At 47.8% G+C, this 11,712-nt stretch overlaps 1 protein-coding gene across 1 annotated transcript; it reads right to left on the reverse strand.

The window, feature by feature from the left end:
- Positions 1-1,252: 1,252 nt before the first annotated feature.
- traf3 (TNF receptor-associated factor 3) lies at positions 1,253-11,211 on the reverse strand. Its single transcript, XM_041060605.1, has 14 exons — positions 10,916-11,211; positions 5,997-6,159; positions 5,737-5,902; positions 5,272-5,323; positions 5,077-5,181; positions 4,626-4,790; positions 4,315-4,395; positions 4,109-4,183; positions 3,899-3,991; positions 3,678-3,818; positions 2,713-2,890; positions 2,276-2,619; positions 1,937-2,128; positions 1,253-1,827 (listed from the first exon to the last, which is right to left on the reverse strand). The coding sequence occupies exons 2-14, from the start codon at positions 6,154-6,156 to the stop codon at positions 1,792-1,794; spliced, it is 1,788 nt and encodes a 595-aa protein (XP_040916539.1). The 5' UTR covers positions 6,157-6,159; positions 10,916-11,211; the 3' UTR covers positions 1,253-1,791.
- Between the last annotated feature and the right edge of the window lie 501 nt (positions 11,212-11,712).

The following is an 11,712-nucleotide window of genomic DNA, read 5'->3' on the forward strand; positions in this document are numbered from 1 at the left end:
TCTTCTGTTTAATAACGTAGGGTCACTAAGCACCGCTTCAGGTGCAGCCCGCCGCCTGCTGGGCGGCGGCAGGTTGGCACGCAGACACCGGAAACGGGCGGAGCAGACGAACTCTGGCAGAAACCTGACGCTGATCACTTTACTGATAACCAATCACTTTTCAAATGGATCTCCTTCATGGACACGTGTCACGTGTTTGTGTTTTTATTGTGTTCTCCTTGAGTTTGGTGTAACTCCATGTGTACGGTATCATCCAGCAGAGTTAACTTATCAGCGCCCCCACAGGCCAACCGCTGTTACTACACACCACGGCTCACATTCCAGCAGCGGATCAGAACGTCACCAAATGTACGTGAATCCAAACGAATGATAATCAAATCATTTCTTCCGTTTAGAGACGTTTCATCTTCACCTTTAGTTTTCTCAGCACAGACATTACCCACGATGAACATGAATATTTCTCCTCTCTCTGTAACTCACAGTGAATCTCAGAGATTTCATCAGCTGACCAAGGTGAAAGTCTACTGATGGACCTGTGTGGACTCGGTGTGGTCCTACTGTCAGCTGCAGGTTTCACTGGTTTTTACTTGCCGCAAAATGAACATACAGGTAAACATCAGTCCAAAAGTATGTGGTGTGTTTCCCTAAATAACACCTCAGACTGATGACTCATGTTTGTCAAACAAAATAAATGTTTATTAAAGGAAAAATCTTCTCCTTCTTCTCCTTTAGGAAAAAAAGCAGATCCTTCATGTTTTCTCTTTATTTTTAGTCACACGTTAAACATTCAAACTGTGCAAATGAATCAAAGAGTCAGATGAATTCTGTCGACGCTGAGAAACTCACAGAGGCCACAGAGGAACTGTGGCAGCTTCCCACACCCCACTGGTTTCTGCTGCTCTGGAATCCAGATCTGAATCAGGTTCTTTCTCCTCTGCTCAGCTTCAGATCAGCTGAAGCTCTAGTGTTTATCCTCCTCATGGTTCACACTTCAGTTTTATAGATATTTTAACATGTCAGTTAAAACGTGTTTGTTTGTTTGTTTACTCTGAGGTTAGTAACGAGGTTCGGGTTAGGCTGAACTCACCTGTTCTGACCTGTGCTGACCTGTGCAGAAACAGGAAGGAAAACATGTTTCATGCTTTGGAGCAGACGGTGGATCCGTAATGTTTCCCACAGCAGAAAACATCAGTCATGAATAATCAACAACCTGCTTCCCTTCAACTGGACTCTTCTCCTGATCAAGACTTTCACTGGATCCTGCTGTTCTTAACTGGTTTGTACTGGACCCTGTGTGAGACTCTCCAGCTCTTCACTGGAAATAGTTTCTACAAGATCTCACTGTCGTTTGCTAGTTTGTAATAGTTTGTCCTACAGGTCCTACAGTCTGTGCCACTCCTCTGTGGCTGCGGTGGATTTCCCAGCATGCCTTGGTAAACAGGTAATAAACAGGAAGTAAAGCTCGATGCACGGCATCAATAATGAGCAGCAGCGACATCTCGGCTGCAGCAGCTGTGTTGGCTCTGAGTGATGTCACCACGCTGATGTCATGGCAACACTGATCCATTCACACATGCAGTTCTGTAGTCCATCAGCCAATGAAAACAGGACCTGCCCTCTGGTCTGTGGAGAGTTCACTTTGATTGGCTGTTTCCCGTCTGCCTCTTCTTCTTCTGTTCTGTCGGCGTCACTCTCAGCCGGACCATAGCTGATCCTACCCATAATCCTTTGCTCTGCTGGGCACAGACAGGTGAGCTGATCTCAGACCAGCAAGGTCAGAGGGATCAGGGATCATGGATCAGGGAGGTCAGAGGTATCCACGGTAACCTGCCGATCAAAACAGATATTAATCAGACTGGCAATCAATCAGTAAGTCATCAACTAGTCCCCCAACCTCTACTCATCCTCAGTAGCAGGAGGTGTTGTGTGTCCCCACCTTGATAAAGATGGTATCATCTTTGATGTAGCTGCCGGTCTCCAGGACGCTCTGAGACACAAACAGAGGACAGCCGGAGGCGATGTTCATCTCTGCCACAGGACGTTTGAAGCTGCTGCTGTTGGGATCAGGTTTAAAAGCATCACCCAGGTGTTTCCTGGATGGACCCTGGTCCATCAACATCAGAGTAACCTGCCAGAAAGACAGACAGACGGACCTGTCACCATCAGTTTGGCTCTACAACAACAACAGGTGGACAAAGAAGATTCAGGAGTACGGAGCACCTGGTCAGAGCCCGGCCAGTAATCGGTCAGTGACCCGTCAGTAAGTGATACGTACCTTCTGTTTGAAGGGCCAGGGTAGCAGGGCGTCGTACTCGCCCCTCATCACCACAAAGAACAGTGACAGGTGCGTCCCCTTGCCCATGCCGTCTCCGTTCAGGTAGACTCGAGCACACATCTTGTATCCAAAGTATCCGGTGTAAAACGGCTGTGAGTACAGCGACAGAGTCTTTGCTGCCACCGCTTCCTGTTTCCGTCTCTTGTAGTCACGGATCTTCCAGATCAGAGTTCCATTGTAGCTCGCTGTCTCCAGCACCTGGAAACGCAGGTCCATGTCGGCCAATCGGATCTCATGGACACTCAGCATGTCGTCATGTCGACTCAGCTGAGTCTCCAGGGGTGCTGCAGAAAGGTGGATATTCATTATTATTGACTGACTGTGTGTGTGTCCCAGACCTCTGAAACTAGTCCCCAGACTCCTGTGTGTGTTCTGACCCAGACTGTGTGTTGTGGATCCAGTTCCGCTGCGTCCCCCTTGTTCCAGAGTACTCAGCCTCGTCCGTACATTCTCCAGTGTTCCTCTCAGGTTCTCCACCTCATCTCTGAGCAGACGTAGAGAACGAAGTTCCAGCTCCACCTCCAGGAGCTTCTCTGAGTGAGAGCTCATTAGTTTCTATAGGAAAAGAGACATGATTGGCTGTCCAGGCTTAGGGGAGGGACCAGTCAGTCTGACTGACAGACTGAAAATCTGGTTGATACTGACACGACCCCCGAAGTCTTCGTTTCTGTCATTAGTTTGAGCCCCATCCCCTCATTAAACATGACAGCTAAGCCTGAACGTGCTGCATGCAGCTCAGTACACTGCACAGTGCTGGGCCGTCACTGCACACGGTCACCGCACACGTTCACTGCACGCCGTCACTGCACGCCGTCACTGCACACGTTCATTGCACGCCGTCACTGCGCACGGTCAGTGCACACTGTCACTGCACGCCGTCACTGCGCACGGTCACTGCACACGTCACTGCACGCCGTCACTGCACACCGTCACTGCACACGTTCATTGCACGCCGTCACTGCGCACGGTCAGTGCACACTGTCACTGCACGCCGTCACTGCGCACGGTCACTGCACACGTCACTGCACGCTGTCACTGCACACGTTCACTGCACACCATCACTCTTTATCTGTCTGAGCCACAAATTTTACATATGTAAAGAAAATACAAGCAAATCTTAAATCAGTTACAGCATCAGCCTTTTATCCAATAAAAACACAGAGAGAAATAAAGCCCTCCCACACGGTTCCATCAACTATCTTTTGATTGAAGAATTTTAAATCTGTTCTTTCAAACTTAGTTTCACTTATTTTGTGCAGTTTTAACCCACTAAACCTGCATGGTATATGAAACGTGTGGAACAAACGTATTTCCATAGCTGGTTGTAATGCAGTAACAGTACCTGCATGGTGGCCAGCTTCTGCTCCATCTGTCGGTTCTTGTCTCTCAGCTCTTCGTTCTTGTTCTCCAGTTCAGACAGACGGCTGCTGAGAGCAGGAAGCACTTTATACCTCTCCAGCAGCTCCGCTTTAACATCCTCCACCTGAAAACACACAGTGCTGCTCAGTTATCTCACACTGGGCAACTTTTAACTGCACAGCTTGAATATGTTGCTCTGGTTACCTTGGTCTCTAAGGAGGAGTTCCTGTTGGCCATCATTCTCAGGTGTTCAGCTGTGAATGCCGACTCATGTTGTCTCATTTCCTGGTTCAAACCCTGAAGCACAAAGAAAACAGTGTGTATAATATACACATTATTTACTGTACACACGTTAGTCAGGTGTGCACAGAAGACACACAGAGACAGAAGGTAACCGGGATGATGAGGCGTTACCTTGAAGGTGCAGCCATAGCGGTGGAACTGACAGCTCGCCTGAGCTTTGGGACAGTTGTGTTGGTGACTGGACAACTGGAACACAAATTCAGCCCATCAATATCAGAAATATCGCTGCTACCAGGTAAAACGGGTGAAACACCTAAAGTAAGCCACGGTCTCTGACCGGACAGAGGAGGGACAGGGGAGGGTAACAAGGCCAGTACCTCACTCCGGGGCAGGGAGGAGAAGGAGCAGTGGTTTGGACAGGACACCAGGAACGCTGGACACACCGTCTCTTTGTGTTTCTGAAAACAGACCAACATTTTATATCTAAAACCATTTCCTGTTCTCAGGCCGACGTGTGTCTCCTCACATTGATTCCTTTTCTAGAACAGTAAAGGTACAGGAGAGGACATCAACATAAGTCCTAAAGTTCCACCTGGACTGAGACTGAGCTTCTGTTCCAAGACCACAGACGCTGGAGCTATTCTACAGGTTGGTTAGGAGTGATGTCAGCTGTGATGTCATAGCCTACCTGCAGGTCGGTCAGAGGCATCTTGGTCTTGCAGAACTCGCAGGTGGTCTCTCTGTGTTTACACTTCCAGCTCAGGTGGTCAGGAATCTCCTTCCTCATCATTCGCTCTTTACATTTACCCAACGGACAGGGGACCTCAAAGAACGGACACACATTCAGGTGGTCCTACGGAGAGACAGACAGACAGGTGAGGGACAGATAGGTGAGAGACAGACAGACAGATAGGTGAGAGACAGGCAGACAAGTGAGAGACAGACAGACAGACTTGTTGTTTTCTCGATATCATGAATTCTAGTTCTCATCTCTACACCTGAGTGTCCATAACTGTCTCTGTGGAACCAAATCAAAACACTTGACCTGAACTGTGTTTGAGGTGTCCACATATGGCCTGGATGTACGATACCGTACAGCCAATCAGTGAACAGGATTCTCTGTTTCCATGGTAACTCACAGGTATCTGCTGCAGACTCATCTGCTCCTGACAGCCATTGGCTTCACTGCGACAGTAAACCTTCAGAGCCATGATCTCCCGATGGCAGCAAACGTCTCTGAAGATCTTAAACACAAACCACAGGATGTTCTGGTCCATAATCAATCAATAATCAATAACAACACAATCTGCTTTGCAATATCCTTGCCTGCTCACCTTGTCTTTGAACAGCGGCTCACTGTCAGCTGGACACACCGGGTTTGGTTGACTGCCAGAGGTCAGAGGACATAAAGTTAGTGAGTCAACAGGGGACAGACACCTGGCACCTGCTGGTCAGAGGAGGAACTGCACGCTCCATCTGCTCCCTCACATCACATCACGTCCAAAGCAACTTACAATCAGTGTGTTCAAACCACACTGGAGCAAGAGCTGGACATGAACCAACTCTGAGAGTCTCTTCAAACAAACCAATCAAATCCCGTTCAGAGCTGCAGCACAAGACAACAATCCAGAACAGAGACGAGTCTGAACCAGGTGAGGAACCACAGGTAGGACCCGGAGGCCGGCACCTGAGCTGGATGAAGCAGCAGCAGGAGCCGTGTGGGCAGAAGCCGTCCACATCAGCTGCAGTTACTCCTTTCAGCATTTGTTTCCAGCTGTTTCACTACCTGTGAGTCTCACCTGAGGATGCTGCTGATGCAGCTCTGACAGAAGCGGTGTCCACACTCGGTCTGGCGGGGCTGACACAGGACCAGTCTGCACACTTCGCAGCAGTATTTGGCTTCTGGAGCTTCTACAAAGTGATCTCTGAATCCTCCATGGAGAGGCAGGAACCCTGCAGGGACACCTGGACCCGGAGACACACCTGAGTTTAGTCACCAGCGTTTCCGTTTCACTGCCTCTGTAAAATAATCAAACATTTATTCTGAAACTCTGATCACCTTGTGAAGCGACAGGGTCTCCAGGAGGCCAGGGATTGGCTGGGCGGTGAGAGGGTGTGGTGATGGGAGGAGCCAATGGGAGGGAAACAGCCAGGGAGGGCGCCACCTGCTGGAGGGGAATCTGCACCTCCCTCCCATCAGCACTCCTCCCCGCTGACATGACCTGGTGGGGGAGGGGTCATTATTTAATGACAGATATTTAAATAATGAACGGAGACAGAAAAATCAATATATAAATATTAATTTAATGATCGATATTTACACTGAAAAAGAGTGAAAACACAATGAGAAGTGTCCAAGGAATGAGATCTGAACTGAAGACACGCACACACACACACACACACTACACTCATTGCACACACACATACTTGTGTCTTTGTGAGGACATTCCCTGGCCCCTGATCCTGAAACCGTCTTCACACTCAAACAGCCCTTCAAAGTTGTGAGGACCAACCAAAATGTCCTCACTCTGTAAGGCCTATGCTGATTTTGGTCCTCATAAAGATATATGTACGTACACACACACACACACACACAAAGAAACATCATTTCCTGTCAGGGCTCAGTTGTGGGGATGCTAGGGGCTTTTCCACTGGCTGCATGATTAACACATCTGTGCACGCACACACACACACACACACACACACACACACATTCCAAAATTCAAATTAAAAGCCCTGAATGATTCACTGATCATCAGATTTCATCAGCATGTTGATCAATCAGCAGGTGTCAGTGATCCCGTCACATTATGGTTTGACTGATGTCTGACAGGGGACGGAGCGACTGAGACACAGTCATTCACCACTGAAAACTGATGCTGGACAGGTGCGTGAAGTGGGGGGGCCAATGGCTCCCTCCCTTCAGGGGCCTTTGCTCGGACCCTGTTCATCTTCAACCTCTGTAAAGTTCTGTCATGCTGTGGTGACAAAGTCTGTCCACAGACAGACGGACACCTGCCAGTCCTAAAACCACCTCTGTGATGGTTCCTGGTACAGCAGGTGTCTCCAGGAACATGATGACACACACACACACACACACACTCGTATCATGAAGTCCGTAGCCCCTTATCCAAACTTTAATGATCACAACTAAACACGTAACCTAAACCTCGAAGCAGCCGCGGTTCACAGAAACAGAAACTAATGGAATCACAGACGGGGTTTTCCTCACCACACAGCAGCTGATCCTGGGGCCGGCTGCACACACCACTCTGTCCTAAGCCTGGTCTGGCTGCTAAGTCTGTCTTTGTGGAGACCGGTGTTTGGAGTGGACATGAAGTTCAAATATTGACTCTGTCAGTTTGTGGGGACCAATCACATGATTGCAGTGACGGCAGGTAGAAGGTTTCAGCTCGCTGAGACACTGAAGCACTGGGACGTGTGCAGAGGACAACACTGACACACACACACACAGTCTGTGTGCTGAAACTGTGCCGAGTCATGTTCATGTAAGTTTGCGTGTGTATCCACACGCTGACCAACGCAGGAACTTTTTGATGTTTTGATTTACACACAGCTGCACAGCACAGCGAGGAGCTAACACTGATTCACCAGTTTACATTACACTTATAACCTGTGACCACGTTAATCACAGAGCCACTGCAGGCGGAGACTGATCGCCTGGAAGAAACGTGGGAAATGTTTGTGGGGGTCGTGAGGGCGTCTTTCTGCTGGCAGATGTCGAGTTTCTCACCCTCACTTGCACTGCCTGTCAGTCCAGATGTCTCCTGACTCCCAGAGGACGGAACATACGGTAGAATGAAGACACGGTAAAACATCCGACGTGATTAAAATACGGTAAATTGTCTGAAGTAACTGTGTTTGGAAACTAAAAACAGACAATGCTCAGACGTGATGCGTGAGTGAATAATGGGAAACTTGGAAAGTACTGGTCATTTTCTCAGCAGGAAGTGTAATTAACAGGAAGTTACTGTTAGAGTGTGACGAAACCTCCCAACACGTTGAGATGAGAGCAATAAGGTGGAAACGTCAGGACGGTTGTTTCACAGATACACTCGTCTGAATCCACGAGTTCAGCCTCAGTTGCTTCTTTCAGGCACACGAGTGGCATCAGGCCTGCGTTCTGACCCAACACTAACAAAAAGTCAAACAGATCTGTCCTTTAGAACCGTAACCCCTGTCCACTGGATTCTTTCTGTCCCCTGTCTCAGCCCCTCGTCCTAATGTCTATAAATGAAGCACATCACTGTCGTTATAAACTGTCTGAAGTCGTTACTACAGAGGAAACATCAGAGGGTTTAGTTTGAATGAACAGTTATTCTGAGCTGCAGTATTGGAATCAGGACCTCAACACGTTTCACACGTTCACACTCATCTGTTCCTGATTCCGTGAGAAACATCAGAATAATTCTTCTTCTTATTGACAGTAAATCCTCAGTCTGACTTTATCAGCTGTCAGTTATTTCCACTGTTTCTTTGCTGTTCTGGTCATGTGATCACGTTGTTTCCATCATACCAGGTGAAAACCTGCTTCATGATGCAGGCGGATCCAGGACGGTCGATGTTAGGCTCAGTGAAGCCTGATAACCAAGAGAAATCCTGGATATTCTGAACCTGCTTTGTGGTGCAGGTCTCAGGTGCAGGGGATTGTGAGATACTGAGGACACGTCCTTCAGAAACACCAAGTACCAGCATGCATCTCTCTCCGACAGAGTTTTTGATGCAACCACTGAAAGGCACACAAGACCATTAAAGAATCCAGTTCTATATTTCTGATCAGCAGAGACAAAACAACAGCATCAACATCAACAACAAGAGAAACATCTGCTGACTGAAGCTGACTGACTGAGTCTGACTGACTGAAGCTGACTGACTGAGTCTGACTGACTGAAGCTGACTGACTGAGTCTGACTGACTGAGGTTGACTGACTGAGTCTGACTGACTGAAGCTGACTGACTGAAGCTGACTGACTGAGTCTGACTGACTGAGGTTGACTGACTGAGTCTGACTGACTGAGGTTGACTGACTGAGTCTGACTGACTGAAGCTGACTGACTGAGGCTGACTGACTGAGGTTGACTGACTGAGTCTGACTGACTGAAGCTGACTGACTGAGGCTGATTGACTGAGGTTGACTGGCCGACACTCCACACACAACGCTCACAAAAGCTAACGTCTTGTTTAGGCTAACGTCCGTCCGTTCTTCTGACGATGTTCCCTGAGGTCAGATCAGTCACAGAGTCACAGAGTGAAACCAGATTACTCTGAGCTTCTGTTTGTCTCTGACTCAGGATCAGTGCTCATTAACATCTACACTCTCTGACTTTAATGGTCTTCTGTCTTTTCATTCACATCACAGCTGTTTGCTCCTGTGCTCTGTTTCCTATCACAGCTGTAACCTGCTGAGGACAGGATCCACTAACTGTTCTGGGATCTGAATGCTGTCCCTCTAACATCGTCCACTTCCTGTTTGTATCATGTTCTATATGCTGCATGTCCTCCTCCTCCTCTCCTCCATTCCCAGCTGTCCTACCTTCCTCCTCTTCCTCCTCTCACCCAGCCCGGCCCTCAGCAGGAGGGTCCCCCATATGAGGCGGGTTCACAAGGAGCTGTTTCTGCTGATCTGGGGTCAGACTGTGGGTCTGTGTAAAGAGCTTTGAGGCGATTTTGATTGTGGGAGGAGCTGAATAAATAACACTGGATTGAACTGATCTTATGATTTGAAAATCACTCTGTTTCATGTAATGATTTAGATTTTTGATATAAAATGATGGAGTGATCAGCCCTGAGATCCAAAACACACCGGATCTGTGAACAGACATGTTGACCAGAAAACATGTCTGATCCAGAACAGGTTAGAGGGTTAGGACTCAGCCTGAGAGGGTTCTGACTCAGCCTGAGAGGGTTAGGACTTAGCCTGAGAGGGTTAGGACTCAGCCTGAGAGGGTTCAGACTCAGCCTGAGAGGGTTAGGACTCAGGAAACCTTTTCACAGCTGTTGCTTGAAACTGATCACTGATCATCAGAATAGTTGCTAGTTATTTTTCTGTTGATTGACTAATCGATGAATTAACTTTTCTTTCAGCCACAGTCTCCATTAGCTATTAGTAATAAAAACTGAACAAATGAGGTACAGTGTGTAAAGAATAATAAGAACTGGAAGCTTTAGAATGCGTTCAGGTCCATTCTATGTCTAGGAGCCATGAATGTATGATGTATTTTTTCTATTAGTAGTAAGGTTAAGGGATATTGTTTGTTTGTGTTTTTATTAGGATATTGTTTATGTGAACATGTTGACTGGGGGGGTTAGCGGGTCACATGATTATGGACGTGTATATTAGTTGATATCACCTGTTGGTCTTTTTTTTGTTTGAGAGAGAGAGAGAGCGGGTGGGACGCCGTATTTTTTGTTGACCGATAATTTTCTGTGATCACTGAGATTATTGTTGGTTATATTTCAGAGCACGTTATCGTGAGCTGATTATCTTTTGTTTGTTAATAAACTGTTAAATTTAGGTTCGAAGTCTCAGTGGATTTTTTTGTAGCGCCTCAGACAATAGGGCCCATCCTTCTGTCTCTCAGCGACTCTTCGGACTGCGAAGTCGCTACACTATGGTTTTCATTTCACTTTCTGCTCTGGGTTTGATTGTTCAGGTCTGACTGTAGTTTTTCTTTCTCTAAATAAACCGGTTTATTTCACTGTTTATTCGACGTGTCCCCACTGTCTAACCCTGACCCCGAGTCCCTGTCCGGGTCCCTGTCTGTGTCCCCGTCTGTGACTCTGAATCACTGACCCGAGGTTTGATGTAAACACTGACTGATGCTAGCTGTTAGCTTCTTTAGCTCCGAGCTTCATCGGCTGGATTCGCAAGCCGCTAACAAACAGTTACCATGTTCTAACGTGTTCTACCAGGTTCTACCGATGTTCTGCCATATCTCCACTGTGCGTGGGACTTACATGAATCTCCTCCGCAGGCCACAGCTCAGCTCAGCAGCTCCTCGGCTCAGTGGACTCTCTCCGGGATTCAAACCGTCAGCCCGCCGCTGCCTCGGAGCCTCCAGGCCTCTGGCGAACTCTTCATGTCCGGATTTAGGTTCGGGGGTCTGGGTCAGGGTTCTTCGGTTTTTGTGTGTCCTATATCTGTGTGAGGGAGAAGTCACTCGGATCCAGCTCAGTGATCCAGCGGGGAGGACTGGGCTGATCACACTGGAAACCCCCTCCGCAGCTTCCGCCCAGGAAATCCCCCAGTTGCCCGAGGACAGAAGACCACCAGGGGGCGCTGTTTAACTCAATAAATACACAGAAGGAAAAGTGTGAACTACACTCAGAATATTCGGAATGAAAAAGTGAATGTTGGTTTGATTAAAGATTCTTCAGTTGTTTCAGTAAAAACTGATCTGTCTTCCCCGTTTAATCCAACTTCATCTGTTCAATGAAGCAGTGCTTTTAAAACCTGGATGGCTGATGATGTGCTGATGTACATGATCTACAGTCTGTCCTGTGACCTGATCCGGACTACAGGTGTTTTACTTCTGTTCATCTACACGTCAGACTTAATCTTCAGGTATTTAATGAGCAGGGTGCCACTGTATTTAGATCAGTTCAATGGGACTTCAGTGACACTACAGGATGAATTATACTGGTACCAGCGACTAATAAAGGATTAGCGTTAGGTCTGATCTTTGTCAAGGTGAGATGCACCTGTCTGTCCCTCTGCCTGCCTGTCTTCCTGCCTGTCTTCCTGTCTGTCTGCC

The sequence above is a fragment of the Toxotes jaculatrix genome, chromosome 17, assembly GCF_017976425.1.
Source record: "Toxotes jaculatrix isolate fToxJac2 chromosome 17, fToxJac2.pri, whole genome shotgun sequence".
NCBI lineage: Eukaryota > Metazoa > Chordata > Actinopteri > Toxotidae > Toxotes > Toxotes jaculatrix.

Coding starts and splice junctions, on each gene's coding strand:
- traf3 (XM_041060605.1), bottom strand. CDS start 6,156: ATGTCAGCGGGGAGGAGTGCTGATGGGAGGGAGGTGCAGATTCCCCTC. Junction 4,791..5,076: donor TGAGTCTGCAGCAGATACCT/GTGAGTTACCAT, acceptor GTCTCTCCGTAG/GACCACCTGAATGTGTGTCC. Junction 3,819..3,898: donor ACTCCTCCTTAGAGACCAAG/GTAACCAGAGCA, acceptor GTGTGTTTTCAG/GTGGAGGATGTTAAAGCGGA.